Source organism: Copidosoma floridanum, unplaced genomic scaffold, assembly GCF_036245765.1.
Source record: "Copidosoma floridanum isolate Cflo_tuat_1 unplaced genomic scaffold, Cflo_Japanese_pri ptg000040l, whole genome shotgun sequence".
In the NCBI taxonomy this organism is placed as follows: Eukaryota; Metazoa; Arthropoda; class Insecta; order Hymenoptera; family Encyrtidae; genus Copidosoma; species Copidosoma floridanum.
The window spans coordinates 1,294,352-1,319,959 of NW_028321917.1; the positions used below are offsets into that span (position 1 = coordinate 1,294,352).

General features: G+C 34.8%; 1 protein-coding gene across 2 annotated transcripts in view; it reads left to right on the forward strand.

The window, feature by feature from the left end:
• The first annotated feature begins 3,425 nt into the window (after positions 1–3,425).
• The window catches only part of eIF2D (eukaryotic translation initiation factor 2D), a 256,632-nt gene continuing 234,449 nt past the window's right edge, over positions 3,426–25,608 (forward strand). Inside the window, exons 1-4 of one of the 2 annotated variants that reach the window (XM_014359242.2) lie at positions 3,426–3,637; positions 3,753–4,134; positions 4,219–4,854; positions 4,936–5,075. In XM_014359242.2, coding sequence (XP_014214728.2) covers positions 3,582–3,637; positions 3,753–4,134; positions 4,219–4,854; positions 4,936–5,075 — 1,214 coding nt within the window. In that variant the 5' untranslated portion in view covers positions 3,426–3,581. Of the gene's footprint in view, positions 3,667–3,752; positions 4,135–4,218; positions 4,855–4,935; positions 5,076–25,608 lie in introns of both variants that reach the window. The other variant, XM_089597809.1, reaches the window with a different exon arrangement.

Sequence of the window (25,608 nt, forward strand, 5' to 3'; positions counted from 1 at the left end):
CAAATGTGGGTGTATATCTTTTTCGTACATTGCTAAGGTGGGAATGTGCGAGAGAAACAAATACCCTCGTTCGATGTTGTGTATCCTTTAACTTGTTCTTTAGCACCGTACGCAAGAACAAGCAGTCTATTTTTTATATGTCTATGCAAGCGACTGTGTTAAGTCTAAGTCTATTGCATCGTAGGTTAGACCTATTTGGCAGCGCAATAGACTTATAGACTTAAATCAGTCACTTTAAACCAAGAGCTGAGGCCTAAGGGTGATCAAAATTTTAACCAGCCGCCACTCTTACCAAAATATAGGAACTTTATAATTCGTAGAGATCTAAAATATTTTGAGTCATATTTTATAGTGGTAAGGAGTTATGTGGTAATTATAAAAGTGCTGTATGGTCTTTTTTATTAACCAGCCGCAACTTACAAAAATAGATTAGAAATAAAAAGGTGTTAATTGAAAGTGCCATATGAGGCAAGATTAGAATGTATCTTGTACCCGAAAATCAACCTTCGAATATAGACTTCCTACCCGATCTTATCTATGATACTCATCAAAGATAATAGATGAATTATTATAGATAACAGTATAGATAAAAATATAATATCTATATTTTCAGAGGTCAATTTTCGGGTAAAACATGCATTCTAATCTTGCCGAAAATGGCAATTTCACTCGACAATTTTTATTTTCTAGCCATCAGTGTGAGTTGCAGCTGGTTAAAAAAAAAAAAAAAAAAAAAAAAAATACTATATGGCACTACTATAATCACCACATAACTCTTCGCCACTATAAAATGTGACTAAAATATTTTGAACCTCTACGAATCACAAGATTTCTGTATCCTGGTGAGAGTGGCAGCTGGTTAAAATTTTGACCACCCTTCGGCCTCAGCTCTTGGTCTATTATGTGGACAATTCCATGCTATATGATAGGAAATGATCCTATCCATAGATATTGTAGGGACCCGACCCTGCTGCACAACCGTCGGTAAAAGAGTAGGCTCTTTGGCCTTCCTCCGCTACTCTTTCTCCCACGTCTCTGTTCGTCGTGCAGGCCACTGCGCGAGCAGAGAAGCCTCGAACGTCATTGCAAGCACACATTTTGTATAGCTTCATAGAGAACAGCGTTGGGTTAGACGGATTCAATATCGGAACTTTTTCCCTAGATCGTATATATAGCTATACAATCTAGGGAGAATGTTCCGTCGAGCAGACATCACAGCAGTGAAGGGGCATTGCTAAAGACGCGCGAAAATTAAAAAGTGTAATATTCATAACACAAGTGCCTATCAACCAATGACCCGGGGCGCTAACTGGCCTCTCTATTAAATAATAAAGTATTAATTATTAACACAAGCGCCTATCACCCGATGACCCAGGGTGCTTACTGGCTACTCTATTAAATAATAAAATATTAATTATTAACGCAAACGTCTATCACCTAGTGACCCGGGGTGCTTACTGGTCGCTTTATTAAATAAGAAAGTATTAATTAATAGCACAAGCATCTATCACCCGATGACCGGGGGCGCTTACTGGTCGCTTTATTAAACGATATATATATTATTGTACGTATATGTGAGGGTCTCTTCGCAGTTGAAGAGGCCTCGTATTCAATAAGGGAATTTACGTTAACTCAATAATAATAAGCGAACTGAATTATTTGAATTTTCTCAAATGTACTAAATTATCTACATTAAATATAATAAAGGACAGGATGGATCTGGTCGGGTAAATACTAAATAAGTAAACAGAATTGTAGGAAAAAGCAGAGAAGCACAAAAAACCCAATTTATTAGAAAAAAGCGGACAAATTAAATAAACTGTAATGTAAGTAAAACAAAATAATGGAGGTGTGAGCAGCGTGTGTATGCGTGTGTAGAAAGATCAGAAAGACGGTCAGTAGAAGTAGAGTACGAATGGGTCGGCACGTGGTGCTGAGTCTGAGAGACCGGGAAGACGAAGACGTCGATTCCACGTGTCACTCGAGCTGGTGGACGTCCAAGGAGGTAGGTAAGAGTGGAGAGAAGCTCTCACACTCTACGGACCGGTTGGCCAAGCGCGGTCGCACAATTAAGGGCGACGATGATGACGTGCTCGGTCGGTGGTAATCGCAGCGAAGTGAAGTCGCCGGACACACGTGTGTGGCGTAATCCGCGGCACGTGGCGAGCCCGCGCTCGCGAGCAATTTACGCGTGCTCCGCGTACACGACAAAACTATTATTCGCGATCAAAAAATGTTGTTCACGGATTGATTGAATGTTTAACATTAACCCAAAAACGGAATCGATGGTACAAACAAGTAAAGTACTGATCTCACCAAGTGGCATCGGCAGAGGACTGTCGTCAGCGAGGAGCAAGAACAGAGTGAACGAATGCGTGCGGCACTTTCCTGAAGATTCGGTAGCTCTCCCGCATTATCCTTTTCTCTCTCCCTCCGGTCCGAAAGCACACCAATTAGCAAACGATGTGTAATAGACACGCCCGCGCATGTGTGCAGGATTTTTACGATGTGAGCCGAGCGGAGTGTGCACGATCGAGAGAGGCTAGCGTATACCTATATCGGTTCGAGACGGAACAATTATTAATTAATAGCACAACGGTCATCGGGTGACAGGCGCTTGTGCTATAAATTAATAATATATATCGTTTAATAAAGCGACACCAGTAAGCGCCCCGGGACACTTGGTGATAGGCCCTTGGGTTATTATTTAACCTTTTATTAATTTATACAGTGGCAAGTAAGCACCCTGGGTCATTGGGTGACAGTAGGTTCTTGTGTTACTAATCAATAATATGCCTCGTTTAATAAAGCGACCAGTGAGTGCCCCAGGTCATTGGGTGATAGGTACTTGTGTTAATGACTAATATTTTATCATATAATAGTGTAGCCAGTTGGCGCCCCGGGTCATTGGGTAATAGGCGCTTGTGCTATTAATTAATATTTTATTATTTCACAGAGTGGCCAGTAAGCACCCCGGGTCATCAGGTGATAGACGTTTGCGTTAATAATTAATATTTTATTGTTTAATAGAGTGGCCAGTAAGCACCCCGGGTTATCGGGTGATAGGCGCTTGTGTTAATAATGAATACTTTATTATTTAATAGAGAGGCCAGTTAGCGCCCTCGGTCATTGGGTGATAGGCGTTTGTGTTAATAATTAATACTTTATTATTTAATAGAGAGGCCAGTTAGCGCCCTGGGTCATTGGTTGATAGGCACTTGTGTTATTAATAATACAATTTTTAATTTCCGCGTGTCTTTGGCAATGCACCTTCACTGTCTGTGCTATCTGCTCGACGGATCATATAGCTATATAAACGATCTAGGGAAGAAGTTCCGATATTGAAACCGCCTAACCCAACGCTGGTCACTCATAACACCTTTACACCTGCACTTTCTATTGCATTGCGCTCCATGTGACTGCAGCCTAAAGTGCTCAGAATGCTCGCATGTCTTAAAAGTCTGGGAACTTCTCAAACGAACCACTCTGTAGTGGCAATACCCGGATTTTTATACAAAAAAGTTGATAGTGTTGAATATATCCTTCAGTAATTGATTCAATGGAATAAGTACTGAAACATAATGTTTGTTAAAGCTTTTAAAATAAAATCGAATAACCAACTGAAAGGAACAGAAAGGTAGTTTATTCTAGAATGCTAATACCAGTGTAATTAATTTTGTTACTGGAAACACATGTATCAAATTATTATATATTTTTAATAAAAATTAGTGGTAAAATTTCTTTTCTTGCAGAAAAAAGTTGTGTGATATGGTGGCTCAAGTGTTTCCAGTGTTAAAACATGAAGAAATTCTATGTCTGTTACCGAAAAAGGAAGCAGTCAGTGTGTTAAAAATAATAGCTCACAATGGTCAAACTGTAAAAATTTTTTGTACTGCCAAAATACCTGTATTTTTTCAACTAAATTCCTTAGAATTATTACCCACGGTTTTTACACTGTGGCAGCATCCTCATTTGCTATATACTTTTGTAACACAATCATCGGTGGTTTCAAAGCTGACCAATGGAGCTAATTTGTTGCTGCCAGGTGTTATTACTGATAAGCCTCCAAATTTTCATTCTTATGGAAATTTGAAAAAAGGACATCCTGTGGCTTTAGTTACAGATGATAATAAGGTCTTATGTTTATCAAATTTTTCCCATAAAAAATGTTGAATTACCATGAAAACTTTTTCCAATACATTCTTGTAATTTTATTAGGCTCCAGTGGCAGTTGGGATTACAACTCTTTCAAGTGAAGATATGTACATGTGTGCTGGCTTTGGAAAATGTGTCGAAATATTACATGTCGTAGGTGATACTCTATTTAACATAGAAAAATCATTAACTAGACCACAGCTAGGGCCTCCTATGACATCAAAACATGAATCTGAGTCTGTAACTACAGTAACTAATATTGTATATGCTCAACAAAGTAGTAGTGATCCAAATAAAGAAACCTCTGAAAGCTGTACTAAAGTTCATGAAAGTCAAGAAAGAAATAATGATGCAAGTTGTGTGCTTGCCCCCAATTTGTCTCAGAAAAATTTATCTTTGCAATATTTAGGCAGCGAAGACATTGAAGATATAATTGAAAATCCAGTGAGAGAAATGGATAAGTTGTTAGAATATTGCTTTTTGAAAGCTTGCAAGATCAGTTTAAAAAAAGGAGATTTGCCTATGATAACCTCAACTTTTTTTAAAATTCATGTCATCACAGCTTGCCCTGTAAAAAAGACTGTAGATGTTAAAAAATCTTCTTACAAAAAATTATCAGTTTTTTTAGCTAATATGAAAGAAAAAGGTGTTATCGACACATCTGTAATTAAAGGTGTGGAAAGCCTACTTTCTGTAAAAGTATGTACCTCCTACTTCACGATTACTTTGAACAACACTATTTGAAATAATTTGAACACCAATGCAATACTTTCTATCTAGATTGATCATCCTTTGCTAAAGAGTCTCGTTATAAAGGAGGACATCTCTAAAGAAGAGGAGCTGTCAAATGCTCCTGTCATATCTGAATGTTTCAGAGTAACTGCTGCTGTAGTTCCACTTCTGACCCAGTTTGGATATGAGTACGTAAATCAACAAAAACAACTTTTTTTGACTTGGCAATCTCGAGGTCTAATAAAATTTCGGCCGTGCTGCACATCACTACTTTCCGTGCTAAAAGGATGAGCGTTTCGAACTACGCGGTCAATGTAGAGTAACGCGAACATTAAAATCGCGCACGAGAACTTCAAAAGTCCGTATGCGAATCTTCAATCTAGGATCGGAGACTCTGCCCTCTTTTCGCGTAAGGAATATGAATAAACTTGTCGCGTACGCAAAATAAGAAAAATTTTTCTGGAAAAACTATATCGCGTACAAAATGTTGACATATTCGGCCGAAATTTATGGCTAGGAGGTGTGTTTGTTTCAGCACGCTCAAGATTTGGCGTAGAGTACGCCGATTTTTAAGTGCATGTGAAAAACTGTGCGCTGGGGGTTGTACGCGAAAAAATAAACGAAGCGTGTGTGAAATATTTTTGCTTACGCAAATACTCAAGGGGGCCGCTTCTATAGTGTACGCACAATATTGGTTGCATTCGAATAAACCGTATTCGTATCCCAATCGTTTTATCAACTGTAACGCCATCTCTGCAAGTATCAGATATTTCATCAGCATTGGCCGCGATGGTCAAAAGTTTGATGCTTGATGACAACCGCAACCTTTAGAGTACTTCTTTACCAGCGCCACTGAATTTTTTCTCATCTCATCTATCGGCACCATTTTTACAATCGTACAATATGTGCATGGACCTAGATCCAAATTGTAGATAAAATACAAACTGATTGGTTTTTGGTTTTGGTTACGTTATTTTTTACTAAAATACAAATTACTTACATTTACTGTCCATGTTTTCAACTCCTCTCTTATAAAATTGTGCACTTTTAAGTAGATAATTTAATGGTATAACGTAAGGAATACGTTACTCTTTCCCACGAGAAAAATGGTGCAACAAATCAAAGAACTGCACAGCTATTTTAATATAAAAAAGTTATAATCAAAACACTGCGCGGGTTAAGCGTTTTCCTTTTGGTATTTTGATCAAGGTACATACACAAAAAACGGTTTGGTACTAAAACAGTCTGGGTCCGTACCATATAACTTTTCTTCGCTTTGCGGGCCTATGTTAAAACATAGGCTCGTGAAGCGGAAATAGTTATATAGTACGGCTCCAGAGTGATTGGACTGTTAGAGTTCAACTAAGTACCTCTTGGAGGTATGATAGCAGAGATGAGTAGAAAGATTGCTAATATTCAGAGCAATGGCACGTAATTTTAGGCCAAGACACTTTAACGGCAGGGCCCGGGTATTTGAGATCCTGGGACGATTCTTAACCTTTCGTAGATTTAAACTTACAGCCCCAAATTAAGTCCAGCGGAGTTATAGCATAGGAAAGAAAATGATTTTTTTTTAGTAACTTTACCGAACCCAATTGCGGTTGCCGTTTCTGCTTGACCGTTTCCAAGAAATAAATTTTGCAAAGTGCCGAAAAAATCGATTTTCGAGACCTTTTCGAACAATACCTGAAATAATTAGTTAACATTGTTTAAAATGGCAGGGAGTGCATTCATACCTTTATGGAGTTCCAATAAACTGAACGTGTCGTTCCCTTCCATTTTTGATAATATTTACCTCCCCTTTGCCCACCCCTAACATATATAAATTATACGATTTACAATACGTTTAATGACGTCATGTGCCACCCCACTACAGTCCTATAATTTATATATGTTAGGGGTGGGCAAAGGTGGGGTAAATATTATCAAAAATGGCAGGGAATGACACGTATAGTTTATTGGGACTCCATACAGGTATGAATGCACTCCCTGCCATTTTCAACATTGTTAACTAATTATTTTAGGTATTGTTCGAAAAGGTCTCGAAAATCAATTTTTTCGGCACTTTGCAAAATTTATTTCTCGGAAACGGTCAAGCAGAAACGGCAGGGAATTTTTTTTGTATATTTCAAATATTGTAATAAACAGTTCGTTAAATTTTGAAGCGGTGAAGTGAGTTCAAAAAAAAATTTTTTTTTTTAATTCATTGCTCTGAACCGAACCGTATGTTTCGGCAGGGAAAAAAATTTTGACATGTAAAAAAGGTATGATCTTTCATAATACCGCAATTGGGTTCGGTAAAGTTACTAAAAAAAAATCATTTTCTTCCCTATGCTATAACTCCGCTGGACTTAATTTGGGGCTATAAGTTGAAATCTACGAGAGGTTAGGAATCGTCCCAGGATCTCAAATACCCGGGCCCTGCCGTTGAAGTGTCTTGGCCTAAAATTACGTGCCAATGCTTTAACTATAACGCCAATGCTACGATGCGAGACGACTTTTTGGCACTGATCGGAGCGCCCTGCCATGGCTAACCGTCGAACCGGGCAGCGTTGGCCGCTATGGTCAAAAGTTTGCTGCCAACCGTAACCTTTAGAGCGCTTCTTTATCAGTGCCACCGACGGCCAAGCTGTGAATTATCGCTGTTAACTGTACATAGATATATACTAATAGTCCAATCAATAGGTAACGGCCCAATGTTAAATTTCCCAAATATTGTAACAGCAAACAAAAATATGATCGTATAGGAAAACAAATTCTAAGAAAGATAGCGTTTTTGTCTACCTTCTCGGGAATGGCAAACTTAACCTAAAAAATTCGTAAAGTCAAAAAAAACGGTTTTTTGCACAAAAAAAAAAAAACTAAGGCTCGTAGAGAAAAAAGTTGAATAAAAAAGTTGTAGATATTAAAAAAACACATCGATCCTTTTTTATTTAATATCGATCCGTCCATTACTTTTCGAGATATATCGAAAAAACCGTTAAAAATCAAACATTCTTATTTTTGCTGTACCTTTTGCAAATTAACGTTTAGGAAATTGTTTCTCACTGAAAATATAGCCCTTGGTAAGCCAAAAGATGCATTTTTAAAAATTAAAAAATATCGGTGATTTTTCGAGGTGTATCGATTTTTCGAAAAAAAGATCGTCTCAAAAATCGGTTCCTCTTGCCCGAGGGCTTCTCCTACAGAAACGAATCGGGGCTCATTTTTTTCATTAAGAGTTGTACTTTTGTGCTAATAAAAAATCGTAACGATTTTTTTATATTAAGGCTTCAAAAACCCTTTTAAAAAAATTAAAAAAATTTTCGGTCACGTTTTTCTTTGATAATTTTGTCAATTATTATTCCACAATAAAGTCTATTGCATACCTTGATTGCTGGCATTTTTACGCGTATTTAAAAAAAAAAAAATATCGCTCTACGACCTTCTGGAGCCGAGATAATTTTTTTTTTTTCAAAAAATTCCAGAGGGTGCTAGTTACGTGCTACAGCGTCCATTCTTACGGAAAATAAAGTTGAATGCTTATATTTTTAATAAAAAAATAGATGAACTCATTTCATTGGCTTTTAACATATTTCAACAAATTCCAAAATGCAGCGTGCGAGCGCGCCGCGAGCGGGCCGTGGAGTGGGGATACCGAGCTTGGCCGCTTCGGAAACTGAATTCGCGCGTTCAAAATCGTTCGCGCTCTCAAAATTTTTGATAACTCGACTTCTAAATGACGTACAAAATTCCTTTTGTACTTAATCTGGGGTAGCTCGACGAGATAAATCTAAGTATGACAATTGAATTTGTTTATTTAATAAATTAGACCCCGAAATATTTTTATAAACATTTTTTTTTTTTTTTTGACATTTTAGGATATTGTCAGGTTGTTTATAATAAAAAAACAATTTCAATTAAATAAAATTTACTATCGTCCGATTATAAAAATGATTACAATTTTTTCATACAACAATAATAATACATGAATATAAAATTAAAAAATACAGGAAATTTTTATTACAATTATTCTTCGACTCTTCTTTTTTTCGTTTCAATGCTTTCTTCGGATTCGTTATCTACTATCAGGCTTTCTTTCTGTTCCTGCATGCTCATACTTCCATCATTATTTGCCTCGTCATTTTCTTTAAGAATTACTTCTAAAATATTTTTGGGATCGTCATCAATTTGAACGACAGGAGTTTCGAAGTTATCGCATTGGGTTGCATCACAACTTACACAAACGGACGTACATTGAAGAAAGTTTTTTTTACATCCGCAGGCTTTAGTTTTGCAACCACTAGTGCAACTACACGATATTTTTTTTAATATTGCCTCTGGGAATAAAGGTGCCTCAGTGTAAACAGGGATTAATATATTGTCAGCCGTCTTCCACCCCCATTGAGTTACGATGTTGTCATTACCTATCCATTTTTGTAATTGTAAGTAAACTCGGAAAGCGTGTTGTTGTGCGGCTCCTTCGGTCGGAGGAAGACATTCTAATTTAAATGATACTCGAGCAGTGGATCGTTTAAAACATACAAAACGGTGTTCGTTCAGAGTACCTTCTGTTTTATTGCAATACAGTAAAAAAATTATATGGCACATATTTTTAGCAATTTCTTCTTGAGAAGCATCTTTTTGATAACAAATGTCTATTAAATTGAGGTGCTTTTTATGAGAATTGAATATTTTTATTATTTTATTTTTTCCTTGTTTATAGAAGGAAGATACTGTATCACAACCCGATGCGGCATGAAAAAATGCTACGTATTTTTGCAATTCTGAATACTTAAAGCTGCTGTTAGTATACTATCGATCTGTGTCTCGCCCTCTTCCTTTTTTCAAAAAAAAAATCTGTCTTGTAACTGAACTTAATTGTGTTAAAAGTACAAGTGAATCAATATCTTCTCCAACTACTATCACTGCCCTAGTTACTGAAGTCAGTTTTATTACAGTTTAAACAATAACTGAATCTGCATCTTCTGTTTCTATAATAGTCTGTAATCCAGCATTTCTCGATTCTTCGGGAAGCATACTAATCAACCTTCTTTTATTGCTAACATTTGATAAAAAAATATCTTGTTTTTCACTTATTTTCGTGTTTTCATCAAAATTAAATTCTCGGCAAACATTTTTGTTCCGTTGTCATCTTAATCTTTCCCACGTTTTTAAACTACTACTCGTGTCCGCCGGATAACAATCAAATACTACAACTGCTTTTATATACTAACGACAGTGTTGCGATATACCCAAGACTTCTCTTGGGTGCTCTCGGCTAGTAGTGCAAGCGCAGAAGAACCATGCTCTCTCTCTCTCACCAGACAGGTAGGAGTAGGGGAGCCCCCTACCTAGTCTTCAACTTGAGCTCCGCCCACTTCTCACGACTTAAAAATTACTTTTGACTCTAGGTCCGTATGTCTCTCGATGGTCAAGTGGGCTAGCTGTTTTGCCAACGCATGACTTGTAGTCGGGTAATCTTCGATTCCCGACTATGGCACTTTTTTTTTCTTTTTTAATATTATTATTATTATTATTATTATTATTATTATTATTATTATTATTATTATTATTATTATTATTATTATTATTATTATTATTATTTTAATAATATTATTAATATGAAACAGCAGGAATATAATTAAATGTGCAATAAAAATACTAAAATTAGGAGATACTATTTCCTCACCACCTTGCGGTAAGTGTTGGGGCGCGTTTTTTTTTTTTGAAAGAAAAAATCAAGAAATAATTTTAGTACTAAAAAAGGAGTGATGAGGCTACGACTCAAACAAAAAGTACGTTGAAAAAATTTAGTAATTATAAAGAAGATTTATTAATTTATGAGCAATTTTTCTAAGTAAACTAATTATACGAAAAAAATAAAATACGTTAAATAAACTGGACTAATAAATAAAATATCAATTATAACTGTAAATTTTTCTTTTAGTGGTATCCCCTATAGGCCTATTCCATTAATAATGATGTCTGAATCGATATCTTAAAAAAGCAATTAATTTAAAAAAAACGAGAACAGAATAATAAAACTTAATTTTAAAATTAAAAAGTTATAACCTACCTCAAAGCAATCATCGATTCAGAAATCTACTTGGATACTGTAAATAAATATCAAATTAATAATTTTATTAAATAAATAAATTACTACATTACTACGCATTTTTTTTTTAAGTGACTATCAACGTTACTCTTATAAGCATTAACTATTACGTACGAACACTAATAATACATTATTTAATGAAACATCACTTAAGTAAACTTCTTTGGATGAAGAAAAAAAAAACTTAGATTTACAATTAATACTGTAAAGTGATTTAAATCTAATGACTAATTCAAATTTTTCACAATACACTTATAGGGTAAAACTAAGTAAATAAATAAATTAATGAAATTTTTTACATATGATTTAAATAAAAGTAATTTCTTATCTAAATATGACTTTTTGAATTTAATTTGCAATCAACACAAAAAAAAGCAGTAATTCCACCTCTTCTAACTATTTAACATTATAGCTTTAAAAATAAACAAAAAAATATAAAATCTTTCACGTTATCATGAAAGCAACTAAGAATTAATTTTGCATGAAATACATAAATTATTGAACACATTTGAAACTTAATTATTTAGAAGCTAATAAAAATTTAAAAACACTGAACTGATTACAAGTTGCCTTGAATTTTGATTTCTGGATCGACTGCTGAATCGCGTTTAAACATTTTTGAGTTGAATAATTCAAGATGTTCTTTTGAGATTTTGAAATTGATTGCATTAATACTTCGAATTATAAAATAAGATCGAATAAAACAAATCGCGTTCAGTAAACTAATTTCCATTTTGTTCCGTTTTTTAGGTTTTGTATCTGTAACAATCGAAAAAATTCTTTCCGCTTCGGCGTTAGAATGTGGAAAAGATAAAATCGCTTCAATAAAAATTTTTAAATTTGGGAACTCTAAGTTTTTATCTTCTAAGCGTGAAACAATAATTTTCTTCCAAAACTCATCTCTTTCAACATTGCAAAAAGTTGAATGATTTAAATTAAAACGTGATGGCAGCTGCAAAATTTCTCTCTTTAATAATTTAAAATCAATATCTGAAAATGGAAAGTAAGTCTGAAAGTCGTCAATTAAATTAGGATTCTGACTCCAAAATTCACTATTCAAGGCATTCGTAGGTTCAAGAAAATCAAGTGTTCGAAGCATACCGTCATTTTTAAAATAATTTTTTTGAATTTCGTTGAAAGCAGTCACATAAAAATTCAAGCAATTTTTCGAACATCCACAGCATCCTGTTCTGAAAAACATTTTAAAATATTGTTACAATTATCACCAACAGTCACATCCTCTATGGGTTTGAAGTCTTCATCTGCGTTTACCTTGTAATTAAAATTTTGTGTTAGTTTTTTTAGTGCTGCATCGGTGAGGAAATTAGAGCCCATTGCTACTAAAATTTTTAAACATTTATTTCTTAGTTTATAAATGACTTGCTTTTTAGTTTGAAAAAATGCATTAAATTTATCAAAATCAAGTAAAGTATAGTGTAAAAAATACAAATATGCTATCACTGAGTTATCACTTAATAAATTATATACATAGTTGGGTGAGCTTTTTTTTTCCTCATCGTTACTTTCAGCATACTTCTCATGAGATTCGAGTAAGAAAAAGGCTTTTAAAACTGATGAATTATCAAGTACCCGGCCAATACAATTATAAAGCGAAAGCCATCTTGTGCTGGCTAATTTTAAAATTTTTCTAGTCGAAGTTTCTTAAAAAATTTGAAATTCTTTTAAATTCTCGCATCTCTTAGAACTATTAGAGAAGTATTTAGCAATCGATTGTAGCAAAGTCTGGCAATACGATGGAATTTTGGCACAACTTTTTTTCGCAACCAAAGCTGAAGTATGGCAAATACAAGGAAGCAAAATTACATCAGGGACTTTATTTTTTAAAAAGGTAAAAAAAGAATTTTTTGAGCCGGTCATTATACTAGCATTGTCGCATGCCAAACTTGCTATATTGCTGAAAGGAATTCCATGTTTAATAAAAAATGTTTCAAACGCTTGAAACAGTTCTTTCGCCCCACACAATTTTGCATCCAATTGAATTAAATGTAATAAATGAGAAACTACTTAAACCCGTTTCATGATTGAAATATTGAATCGCAACGCAAAAAATTTTTTTTTATGTAATATCTGTCGATTCATCAACTAAAATTGAAAACCTTTGATTTTTGAGAGTATTAACTAGTTTTTCAAATTCACAAGCGCTTAAAACATTTTTTATCAAACTTGCACATTTGTCCCTTTTCATACCCATTTGCTCTACAATTTTTGGTTTTTTCCAGAGCTCCTGTATAAAAGGTATCAAGTTATTTACAAGATAAATTGGCAAGTTATGTTCTGCTATAAAGAGGGCTACTTTTAATTCAAACTCTTTAATTTAAGTAATTATATCATCAAAAGGAGAATCATTAGGTGGATTAACTTTTTGTTTTTCAATATTCGCCCTAGTTTGATGTTTTTCTGTTGCAACGTGCTTGACTAAATCTTGCCTGTTATAGCACGTGATGTTAATACTACAAAAAGAACAACGAGCAGGTTTCTCCACATTTAAAACATCATGTAAAAGCCAATCTCGAAACAAAGGATCTACTAACCACGCTAAAACAAAAATGCAACTACTCTTATTTTTTTTTTTGATGCACCAACATCACCGCTCTTTTTTGATTTTCGCTTGGAATTTTTATTCGCACTGGAAGACATGATTTTAGCTATAATATCAGAATATTCTTTAATAAGTACAATAATAAATGCAAGCGCGAATTAAGTGAACGAAAATTTTACTCAACAGTCTAATCAAAAAGTGAAATAAACTACTTTACGAACTCGCAAGATTATACTGGGCCAACAGTTGATTACCCACGTATCACGCCCAATAGACAGTAGTAAACACTTACTAAATTAAAAGTACACTAAACTACGTTACTAATGTAACATATCAAAAATACGTACGTATTACTTAACTTCCTTGTGATATCCAGACCTGCTTCCTCCAAAGGCAGACGCTAAAAGAAAGAAAACATAGTTCTCTACGCTGCAGTAGAGTGTCGCATGTATGTATACTTGAAAAACAACGCATGTCGCGAAATCAAAACAAACAACCTTCACGAAGGCTTCGAGTGAGCCGCGATTTTCACTCGCAGCTTTTGTTTTTACGTTGCCTGTTGGTGCGATTCTTTTCCTCATGCCCTGTAGTAGTTGATGATGACCGCTCTGCTTTTGAGGATTCTTAACTCCTGACAGATATATATTGTTGTCGATGAACATATAAATCTTGCCAAGAATTGTAATGCTCCAGAGCATAAATTGCCCATGACTGAAACAGAGTTACTCCAAATTTTATTGAAAAAAAACTGCTGATTAATTAATAAATCTTTTTATAATTACTGAATTTTTTCAACGTATTTTTCATTTAAGTCGTAGTCTCATCATTCCTTTCTTAGTAATGAAATTATTTCTTAATTTTTTTTTTCAAAAAAAAAAACGCGCCCTGATACTTACCGCAAGGTGGTGAGGAAATAGTATCTCCTAATTTCAGTATTTTTATTGCACATTTAATTATATTCCTGATTTTTCATATTAATAATATTAATAAATTAATTAGTATAATAATAATAATATTAAAAAAGAAAAAAAAAGTGCCATAGTCGGGAATCGAAGATTACCCGACTACAAGTCATGCGTTGGCAAAACTGCTAGCCCACTCGACCATCGAGAGACATACGGACCTAGAGTCAAAAGTAATTTTTAAGTCGTGAGAAGTGGGCGGAGCTTAAGTTGAAGACTAGGTAGGGGGCTCCCCTACTCCTACCTGTCTGGTGAGAGAGAGGGAGCATGGTGCTTCTGCGCTTGCGCTACTAGCCGAGAGCACCTAAAAGAAGTCTTGGGTATATCGCAACACTGACTGACTTACGTATCGTACGTACTTGTCGATTATTTCCTTTACTATTATATTAGACTGCCAAACAACACGATGCAAAAGACTTCCGCCATCTAAAACGTACACGAAATTTGTAGGTATTTCTGGACTCTGAGGTAAGCTCTGGAAGTTATCGTAAAACATCGATTTTCTCGTCTTGCGCATTCCATTTTCACCAAAGAGAGACAGTGGAAACGGTGCGAGTTCGTATTGCAAATAATGCTTCATATTATCTTAATTTTTTTAATTTATTGAAATTTGTTGAAAAATTAATACAGGATTTTTTGTCACAACGTTTTCTTGAACTTCTATGCTCGATGTCACTGAGCCGAGAGAGCGAACTTTATTTTTGAAGGAACCCTTCATATTACTAAATGGCTTCCCGATGTGATTGTGTAAAACTTTCAGTTTCTCTTCGTAGGCATTATGGCAATTTATCTTTTGATTCCCGATAATTCCTGAATAAATTGACATTAAAACGTTTGAATCGGGAAATGTATTGTATTTAGTAAAAAATTCGCTTATTTTTTGAAAATTAGCTGCATCTCTTTTTATTTGAGAAGTACGCGTATCAACATGTTTTTCCGATGTATCCAAAGAAACGTTGCAAAATTTCTCCATTTCATTGCATATTTCAGTCAATGCGATGGTAGATACGATCCATTTTGCAACAACACTGTCGGTTATTTTATGCCCATGGGTCAATCCGCCACTGCTTTTCATTGCCTTCATTAAAACTTACTCTATGGTCATATCCGTATAAATACCAGACCACGCTTTCTTAGATCTCCTGATCGTAAAATAACCACATTTTGCGAATTTATTGAACTCAAAAATATCCATTGTAGATTCTAATGCTATCATATCTTGAAGATAAACATGACTGCTTTTAGCGTATGGATAGTGTCCGCTATCGTGGAAAAATGGCAGCATTTCTTTTACACAATTGAGATGTGAATTCCAATCTCCAAGTCTCTCGGCTTCAATAAACTGCTTAACAATATTCATCATTTTGTAATACTGCACCCGTAACTTGCAGGTTGGTCCAACAAATTTATTTTTTATATCAATAACTTTATCGTAATAAGTATTCGTATCATCAGCTTCGTAAATTTTTTCTGTATATTCCAACAAACATGAAATTTCATCTTCACTTAAACAAATTGATTCGAAAATAATTGCGGTGAGTGCTACTTGTATTAATAAGTGACCTCTTATGGCTCGTGAATAAGCATGACCTTCAAGTGCTTTTTCAGCCGACTTTTCTGCATACAAACAGAAAATGCTTCTTTCAGTCCTGATCCTTTCATTATAAATCCCACAGACCCCAAGAAACTCATAAGCATATGAAAACCTCCAAGCCGTACTGTGATAGAAAGTAAATTATGAGGATCATTTGCGGGATTTACACAAGAAATAATTTCACGAGCTTTTAAGTACAATGGTTGATCAAACGTAACAAAACAGCGCTGCTGGCCCCTCGCTCGGCATCTTTCGGCTGCTTCGACGAGAACCGTGAATATTGTATTATAGTCACTCGGAGAATTATTTACAAACGGGATCGGAATTATTTTTGATGTCTCATAATCACTGTTTTTATGACAGTCTTCTTGAAAACCACTCCATCCTTGTGTTTCAAGTGGGCGTGTCGTTTTTTGATGTAACCAAACAAAATCAGCCGTAGAAATGTCAAAATCATTTTGTATTGAATCAAAATTTTTTACGATTTCATTATGTAAACCAACTGAAGTACCTCTATCAAAGAACCGAAGAGGAAGAAATCCAAATTTTCCGATTTCCGTAGATTTTGGCATCGCATTTAATCTTGCTATGGATATTTCCGACGTGACTGAAGAGGAAGGAGTAACGCACATTATGCCACCCATAGAATGAAAAGTGTTTAACCCATCTAATGTATTAGTGTTATGATCAGCATTATCAAATGCAAACTGAACGAAGGCATCATCGGAAATTATATACTGCTGAGGATCATTAACTATCGACGATTCGAACAATTGAGTTTCGTGATAAGATTTACATAATCCTAAATAGGATAGACTATCTATAAGGCCTTTGGCAGCGTATTTTTTATGTATAAAAGACAATAAACCTAATAATATCGACGATATAAATGTTCGAGGCCGAACGCTTGATATCAGAATGTGTGCGACTGTTGTAACTCTTTTAGTCCATTTATTTTGCAATCCTTCTGAGCGTTTGTTGCTTTTTATTAAAACCTTTAAAAAAGTCTGTAAGCTATCAGGAACATCTTTTTGAAAATTATCTAAAAAGTTACTCGGGGCGTTATAAACTTTCATATTAAAAGGTTTTACTCGTATGTCTTGTAAAATGATATTAGCAGCCATTTCAACGATTCTGAGACGCTCCTCTTCTTCTGTAGGGGCTTTTTCTTTGTACCATTGATCGTTTAGTTTTTCCCTTCTTTATCTACAAAACAAATTATTGTATCGTTGGGCACTTAATGCATGACTATATCATCGCCGAAGTAATTAATTAAATGCTCTTTTATATGGTCGATACGTGGCAAGTTTTCACGAAAATTTTCTAATAGTTCTTTTAGAGAAAAATGCGAATTGTCAGCATGATCTATCAAATGATCAATAATATGCTGTACTACCGTCGATATGGTATCGCCCATTGGACGGCCAACTTTCTTAGCAGACCCAGACATGTAAAACTTTTGCATGCACGTTGCATGGTAACGAGCCCCTACTTGTGTAAGATTTACTGCATACTCTGATCTTAGTTTTAAATTTCTATTAAAGTCTGTCTCCGGATCTAATTCTAACTGTTGTAAAATATTTATCTTCACGGTATCATTTGTAACTAATCTGACCGGATGTTTGTGCGTATTAGTTGTTGCGTCAGATGCGCAAAAAAACACAACGTAGCGAAGTCAAATTGCCGGGTCTCTTTATGCTCTCTTCTTTTCCGAGCCAACAGTTCTGATTGTTTTTTCTTTTGTTGTTCAACATTTTTTTTTAAAGTGTACTTACTGTAACAGAACTTGTGTACACTTTGAAATACTAAACCTTGTAATTTCTCGTGCTTTTTGTCGTGTAATTCTTAACTTACATTTCTTACTGTAGTTATAGCACGTTCGCCCATGCGATATTTATCATCACTGATTTCACTCTCGCAAAAAATACAGATTCCAGTATTTGTCTCTGCCATTGTTAGATGTTTATCTGTAAAATTAATAAAAAGTATATGTAAGATATTTTTATATGTTAAAATTAAAAATTAAAAACGTTACATGAAACTGTAAAAGCATAGAGTTTTAGAACACGTAAAAATGTATATAATACTTACTCTATGAACAGGCCTTTATTTAACAAGAGATTTATGTTGTTTTTGTCTTATTGTTGTTTAACAGTGACTTTCTAAATCGTAATTTGAAAAAATTGCAACATTGTTAGGTAAACGAAATAACAATTGCACACAAGCACACAAAAACACTTTGGTTAAAGAGAGATTAGAAACACGTGGTGCGTTCGAAATATTCTACATGCGAAGCACACTGCTCAAAGGCTCAGCAAACACTGCCAACAAGTATTAGTCATTCCCGGGCCCAGACATCCCCACTTTAAGAAGAACCATGCCATAAAGAAAGAGCAATAAAGGGAGCCCCTTTGACGGTTATATACCTGATGTGAATTCCGAAATATTATTAAGATTCAAATCTTTCCAAAACGATTAGTCTAGACTTTCGAATTTATAGTTTAAGCAAATAAAACAATAAAGCGTTTAAATGCATATTACAGTACAACTGTAGTTTATGATTATATAAACAAATATTATTGAACTAAAATGCCATGAGTTCATGTAATAAAGAAAACGTTGAATTTTAAGTACGATTTAATGAGGGTGATGGTGCTTTCTATTAAAAACAGTCTAACAATATCTTAAAATATAAAAAAAAAAAAAAAAAATGTTTATAAGAATATTTCGGGGTCTGATTTATTAAATAAACAAATTCAATTGTCATACTCAGATTTATCTCGTTGAGCTACCCCAGATTAAGTACAAAAGGATTTTTGTACGTCATTTAGAAGTCGAGTTATCAAAAATTTTGAGAGCGCGAACGATTTTGAACGCGCGAATTCAGTTTCCGAAGCGGCCAAGCCCGGTATCCCCACTCCACGGCCCACTCGCGGTGCACTCGCACGCTGCATTTTGGAATTTGTTAAAATATGTTAAAAGCCAATGAAATGAGTTCATCAATTTTTTTATTAAAAATATAAGCATTCAACTTTTTTTCCGTAAGAATGGACGCTGTAGCACGTAAGTAGCACCCTCTGGAATTTTTTGAAAAAAAAAAATTATCTCGGCTCCAAAAGTTCGTAGAGCAATATTTTTTTTTAAAATACGCGTAAAAATGCCAGCAATCAAGGTATGCAATAGACTTTATTGAGGAATAATAATTGACAAAATTATCAAAGAAAAACGTGACCGAAAATTTTTTTAATTTTTTTAAAAGGGTTTTTGGAGCCTTAAATATAAAAAAATCGTTACGATTTTTTATTGGCACAAAAGTACAACTCTTAATAAAAAAAATGAGCCCCGATTCGTTTCTGTAGGATAAGCCCTCGGGCAAGAGGAACCGATTTTTGAGACGATCTTTTTTTCGAAAAATCGATACATCTCGAAAAATCACCGATATTTTTCAATTTTTAAAAATGCATCTTTTTTGGCTCGCCAAGGGCTATATTTTCAGTGAGAATCAATTTCCTAAACGTTAATTTGCGAAAGGTAGAGCAAAAATAAGAATGTTCGATTTTAACGGTTTTTTCGATATATCTCGAAAAGTAATAGACGGATCGATATAAAACATAAAAGGATCGATGTGTTTTTTTAATATCTACAACTTTCCCATTTAACTTTTTCCTTTACGAGCCTTAGTTTTTTTTTTATTTTGCAAAAAACCGTTTTTTTTGACTTTACGAATTTTTTAGGTTAAGTTCGCAATTTGTGAGAAGGTAGACAAAAACGCTATCTTCCTTAAAATTTTTTTTCCTATACAATCATATTTTTTGTTTGCTGTTAAAAATTTTGGGGTGACCTTGTACCTATTGATTGGACTATAATGTATATATCAGCAATAGCTCACAGCTGGGCCAGTGGGGGCACTGATAAAAAAGCGCTCTGAAGGTTGCGGTTGGCAGCAAACTATTGACCATCGCGGTCAACGTTGGAACCGGGTGCACATCTTACTACTTGTATCAAACAGCGTGCGCCTACGAGAAGAGGAGTGGATTCGCGTGGAAATGATCACATAGGCGCACATTTTGGAGAGACGTTGAAGGGGTATACCGAATGTGTGTCTACGAGGAGAGGAGTGGAAATGTTGACTATAGCTATATAACTGAGCGTACAGCCAAAGCAAGCAATGACACGAGTTTTTCTCTTTTGACTGCTACTGAGTATATCGTATATATATTGAACTAATTTTTGCTCTCGCTCTTTTTTCTTTTTCCCCTACTTTTAATACTTGTTTTGAAATTCAGTATTATTTTGAAAAAAAATTTCAGCTATTTTTTAAGGATGGCAGTTCAGTTATAATCCCTAATTTATGATTTTTTCCTCATAATTGTTATGAATTGTAGGACAAGCTCCGGAGGTTATTAATGAACATAAGTGGCTTTCAGATACCGCAGGATCGAAGTTTCGGTAGCTAAGTTGATCGATGCTTATGCCGCTGCTCGAATTGTTTTGCTATCACGGGATCGATTCCAACTTTCTGCACATTTTTTTTTTTAGTGCAGTTTATCACTTTGGTTGAATTTCTTCTATTTATGTTTTATGTAAATCTATAAATAATGCTGCCAACTTTTTTTTTTTTTTGACACGATGAAATGAATATATTTTTTATACTAGATATATTCAACAATTAAGTAAGTTGATACTCCTCGTTGACAAAGCCATTTCGCAATTTCATAATAATGAAATCAATTTCTTAAGATATAAGTATAATTTGTACATTTTAAAACCCACAAGATATTATAAACATCTAATATATTAAGAGACAAAAAATCCGAAGGCACAAGAAAACTTATAAAAATTGCCTAAACATTTTGATTTGCGTCTTTCGTTGTAATATGTAAAAAAATCACACCAGCGCCCATCTACTGCAATTACTGCAGATTGAAATTTTAATCAGTAAAAACATGCAATTAACAAATGAGAGAACAAAACTCACTTTTATCACAATAGCATCAAATATGATTACTACCAGCAAAATTTATACGTCCCTTACAATTTATACCTTTTGGTAACAACTACTTGTTATTTAATTAATTAGTTTATAGTGAGTGTGTGTGTGTGTTTTTTAAGGAAATGATTAAGCTGTTCTGATTAATAATATTTTATACGATAATTTATTATCCATGACAATCGTTTAAAATACGTAATAACAAAAAACATCACTCTTAACGCTGTAATTTAAAAAATAAGATCTTTATTATTCTGCATCACCCTGATGAGTTATAGTTTTTTTTTTATTAAAAAATTAATTATATATTTTGAAAAATTTGTTATGCCTTAGAAACATGCCAAATTTTTTTTTTTAATTATTGATTATTAACTCTTACATTAGATGTTGATAATTTCTTGTAAGTTTCAAGATGTACGAATTATCCTTATATCTTAAAAAATTTATTTTATTACTATGCAATTGCGAAATGGCCTTGCCAACGAGAAGTATCAACTTACTAAATTATTGAATAGATTTAGTGTAAAAAATATATTCATGACAACGTATCAAAAAAAAAAAAAAGTTGGAAACATTATTTATAAATTTATATAAAACACATATAAAAGAAATTTAAGTAAGCCAATAAATTGCATTAAAAAAAAAATCTGAAATTGTGAGCATAAATTTATGCTGAAACATTGATTCGCATCGTATTTTTCTAGTTAAATATAACTCAGTTCACAAAAACACTCGTGCTTATAGATTTTTTTTTCTTCTTTTTTATTTTAGTGCTTTACGTCCGGCTGTCTTGTAGAGGCACTATTTAGTGCAGTTAGCACTTGGGATGGGATTGGAAGGGGGGATGGCCCTAAAAATTGCTCCGTATTTGCTTATGACAATTGTCATGTGGATCAGGAAAACCTCGGGATATCTCCCGTAGGAAAAATCTGATCCGGAACCGCCTAGTGTATCTGCCTCATTTCTGACCTGATATCTAAGCTGCAGACTTAGACAATGGGGCAGACATTTGTGGCACACCTCCCACTCACGATGTCGAAGAGACAGACAAACAATCAGTTAATCCACGAAGCAAACAGCAGAGGTGAAACGGCGATATTTGAGCGGTCACCCATCCAAGTACTTACCGCGCCATATGCTGCTTAACTTCGGTGATCAACGGGACTGCAACTCTATCGCTTAGCCATCGTATTGGTCTGTGATTATAGATATTAGTAAAACGGTGGTAGATTAAATGCTTAAAGTATATACCTCCTATGTATACAAAGAAGCCGAGCTCTTCCAATGTGCCGAAATGGTCCCATGGCTCGAGCTCGTGCGCTCCCCCTCTTTGGCTTCTGAACGTTTAATGCTACCACTGAACTATAGAGAGCCTACCGTCAGAGTAAGGTGGCGCCAACAATTGACGCGTCGCCGTTCAATGCTGTATTGAACGTATACAGTGCAATCTTCCACTTGTGAGAAGTCGAGCTCCGAACTATCAAACCTCCAAGAGGTAGTTGGACACAAACAGTCCAATCACCCGGGCTGTTTCAGTACCAAATCGTTTTCCACGACATACATTGTATACGCGCCGATATATAATAGATAAGACGATATAAACTATCTGATACTTGCAGAGATGGTGTTATAGTCGATAATACGATTGGAATACGAATGCGATTTATTCGAACACAATCACAGAAGTCTATATACGCTATCTATAAGCAGTGGTGAATGAGTGTCTTTTCTCAAGTAATGGATATCACGCACGCATGACTGCGTGCGTTTGTTATTAATGAAATAACCTACAAGCTAAAAATGTAAAAATTAATATCATGGAGATATAAGTACAATACTTATATCTCTATGAGTAACATAGACTATTCGCTGTGTGCAAGTGTAGTGGCGCCATCTGATGCCAGAATAGCGTGGATTTGCCAGACAATTTGGGGCCTAACGCTTTGTCAGCCACAAATAACTTTAGATTACTGACTAATTATGATAACAGGTGTAAGAACTATAACAATCTCAATAACTAAGATTATTTCAGTAATACATAGCATAAAGTGCAGAAGCAAATAATAATAACCACATCCATGTTAACGAAGCACAAACGACACAGAACATGGTTACACAATCTATGTTTTTTTTGTTCATCATCGCCCGTAGGCTTAGATAGGGTTTTCTTTTACACAAGTATAGTGTTTATTAGCCATCGGTACACCTGAGTTATGACCAGATGTTTATACGTATAAACACGAGGGCCAATACAGTCACACCTATGATCACGTAGACGAAGCGTCTATAGATTTGTGCAAGCCATTTTTGGTTCGGTTTGGTTTTCTTAACAAAATATACCTACATGTAGGAAACCAAACAGAACTGGATCTGTATAATATAAAGGTATATTTTGTTAAGAGAACTGAACCGAATCAAAACAAGATTAACCTAGAGAAACAGTTAATCGACCTAAGAGAATCGGATTTAGTTGTATGAAATAGAAAAGCAAGAAGGGCGAGATAGTGATTGAATTAGACAGTAAACTAGTAAAGAATAGTTTGTTATTTATATACAGGGGGTTGGGTGCCGTAATTAATAAAAAATAATTTTATATTTGTTTATATAAAAATTTAATAGAAAGCAAAGACTTTTAACAGTAGCAATACCTTATAATAAAGAAGTTTTACTGGGAGGCGGGCCGAAAGGCCCGCCTACTATAGAACATCCTAGAGATAGATCTCCGATTCAAGGAAACGCACATTCGACAGGAGTTGTTTCATCTCCTACGCCTAAAGAAAACATGTTCAAAATGCCATGTCCACCTCATACCCCTCACTCTCCACGAAATTCTGATATTCTAATCCGGAACACATAATTAAAGGCTACTCCAGCTCAAAATAACAACAACGAAAACAAGAATCCCAGACAGACCAGAAACAATTTAACCAATCAAGCAGCATCCCGCGCTCAAAACCCAGATACCACTCAACAAAAGCCCATCAGAAACTCTCTCTAATTGTTTTCCAAACTCGATTACGTACCAGAAACCATAATCCTAACAAAAAATAGCTTTGAGGCTCTCTCTCATATTGAAGATATGGATATTTTTAGTGACTCTATTTTCGAGACACCCCAATCGTCAAATGCACTCGAAAAAGTTATGAAAAAGCGCTCAGCTAGTCCATTATCAGCCCACATGTCCCCAGAACGAAAGAAATTAATAACTGAGAAATCGGTAGCTAAGACGAACAACCAGAATACTGGCAACTGTGCCTCGATATCAAACAAAAGGATTCTTGATGATGAGAAGGGACTCATTGAAATGGAACTTGTCTCTCCTGATGACTCTAACCTCTATTCGGACGCGACCTCCAGTAATAGTGACAAAAAAGGTATTCCAAACAAAAAACCAGGTATCAACCACCTAGACAACGCCAACGCTTCCAGTGATCATTTGGGCTCTCAAAAACCAGGTATTTAATCATTTTGACACCTCTGACTCCTCCCCGTTTAAAATTTATGTAAGAAATATAGACAACTCGCAAAAAAAAAAATATTCAAAAAACATCTAGATTTATGTTCACCAAATACCCTAAGGACTCATTCCATGAATTCAAACAACTTAGTGTAAACAAAATCTGCCTTCTAATCAAGCACCGAAATCTAGCTAATCAAATTCTGCATGCACCCTTTTGGAAAGAACTACAACTCTCACCTTTTATCGCTAACCATTTGGTTAGACATGGCATAAAAGGCATTCCAACATGCATCACAGAGAAAGAGTTAACCAAAAATATTGAAATGGAATCTCCTTTTGGTTCTCTAAAAATTTTAAGCGTTAGGAGATTTTGTAAAAGGATTACAAATAAAGACAATAACCAAGTTAAAAGGATTCCTCTTCAAGTGGTACAAATTACTGTCCGAGGCCAATACTTACCAAATGAATTGAAACTATTTAAAGTAGTACACCCTGTTAAAATTTATTACCCGCAAGTCCGTCAATGCTTCCAGTGATATAGGTTTGGACACATCAAGCTGAATTATAGAAGCCTGATATGCTGAATGATAGCTGAATTATAGAACTTATGTGTATGAGATGTGGCCAGGAAAAATATCCAAAAATAGAAGATTGTCCATACCTTGATCAACCTCCCATTTGCTTTCACTGCAAACAATCTCATCTCCCCACTTCTAAATCTAGCCCCAAAAGAATCAAGGAACAAGATTTGAGAAACCTAGCTACCGACAATAATGTCTCGCTTTCAGAAGGCAAAAATCAACTTCAAAAATCACCAACGATCAATCAAGCTAACTTCCCCTCTCTCTCCAACTGAACGCCTCTCTCTCATTCTTCAACGCAGTCAACCCCTTACTCCAACATTGTTAAAATAAATCTATCTAACTCATCTCAAGCTCCATCAAATTACTTCAACCAACCCTCCATGCTCTCCCTTTCCCAAATCCAACTCCTCTCTTGAAACGTACTAAAAAACTTCCTTACTCTTTTCCCCTTCTCCCTAACATTAAACCAAGCTT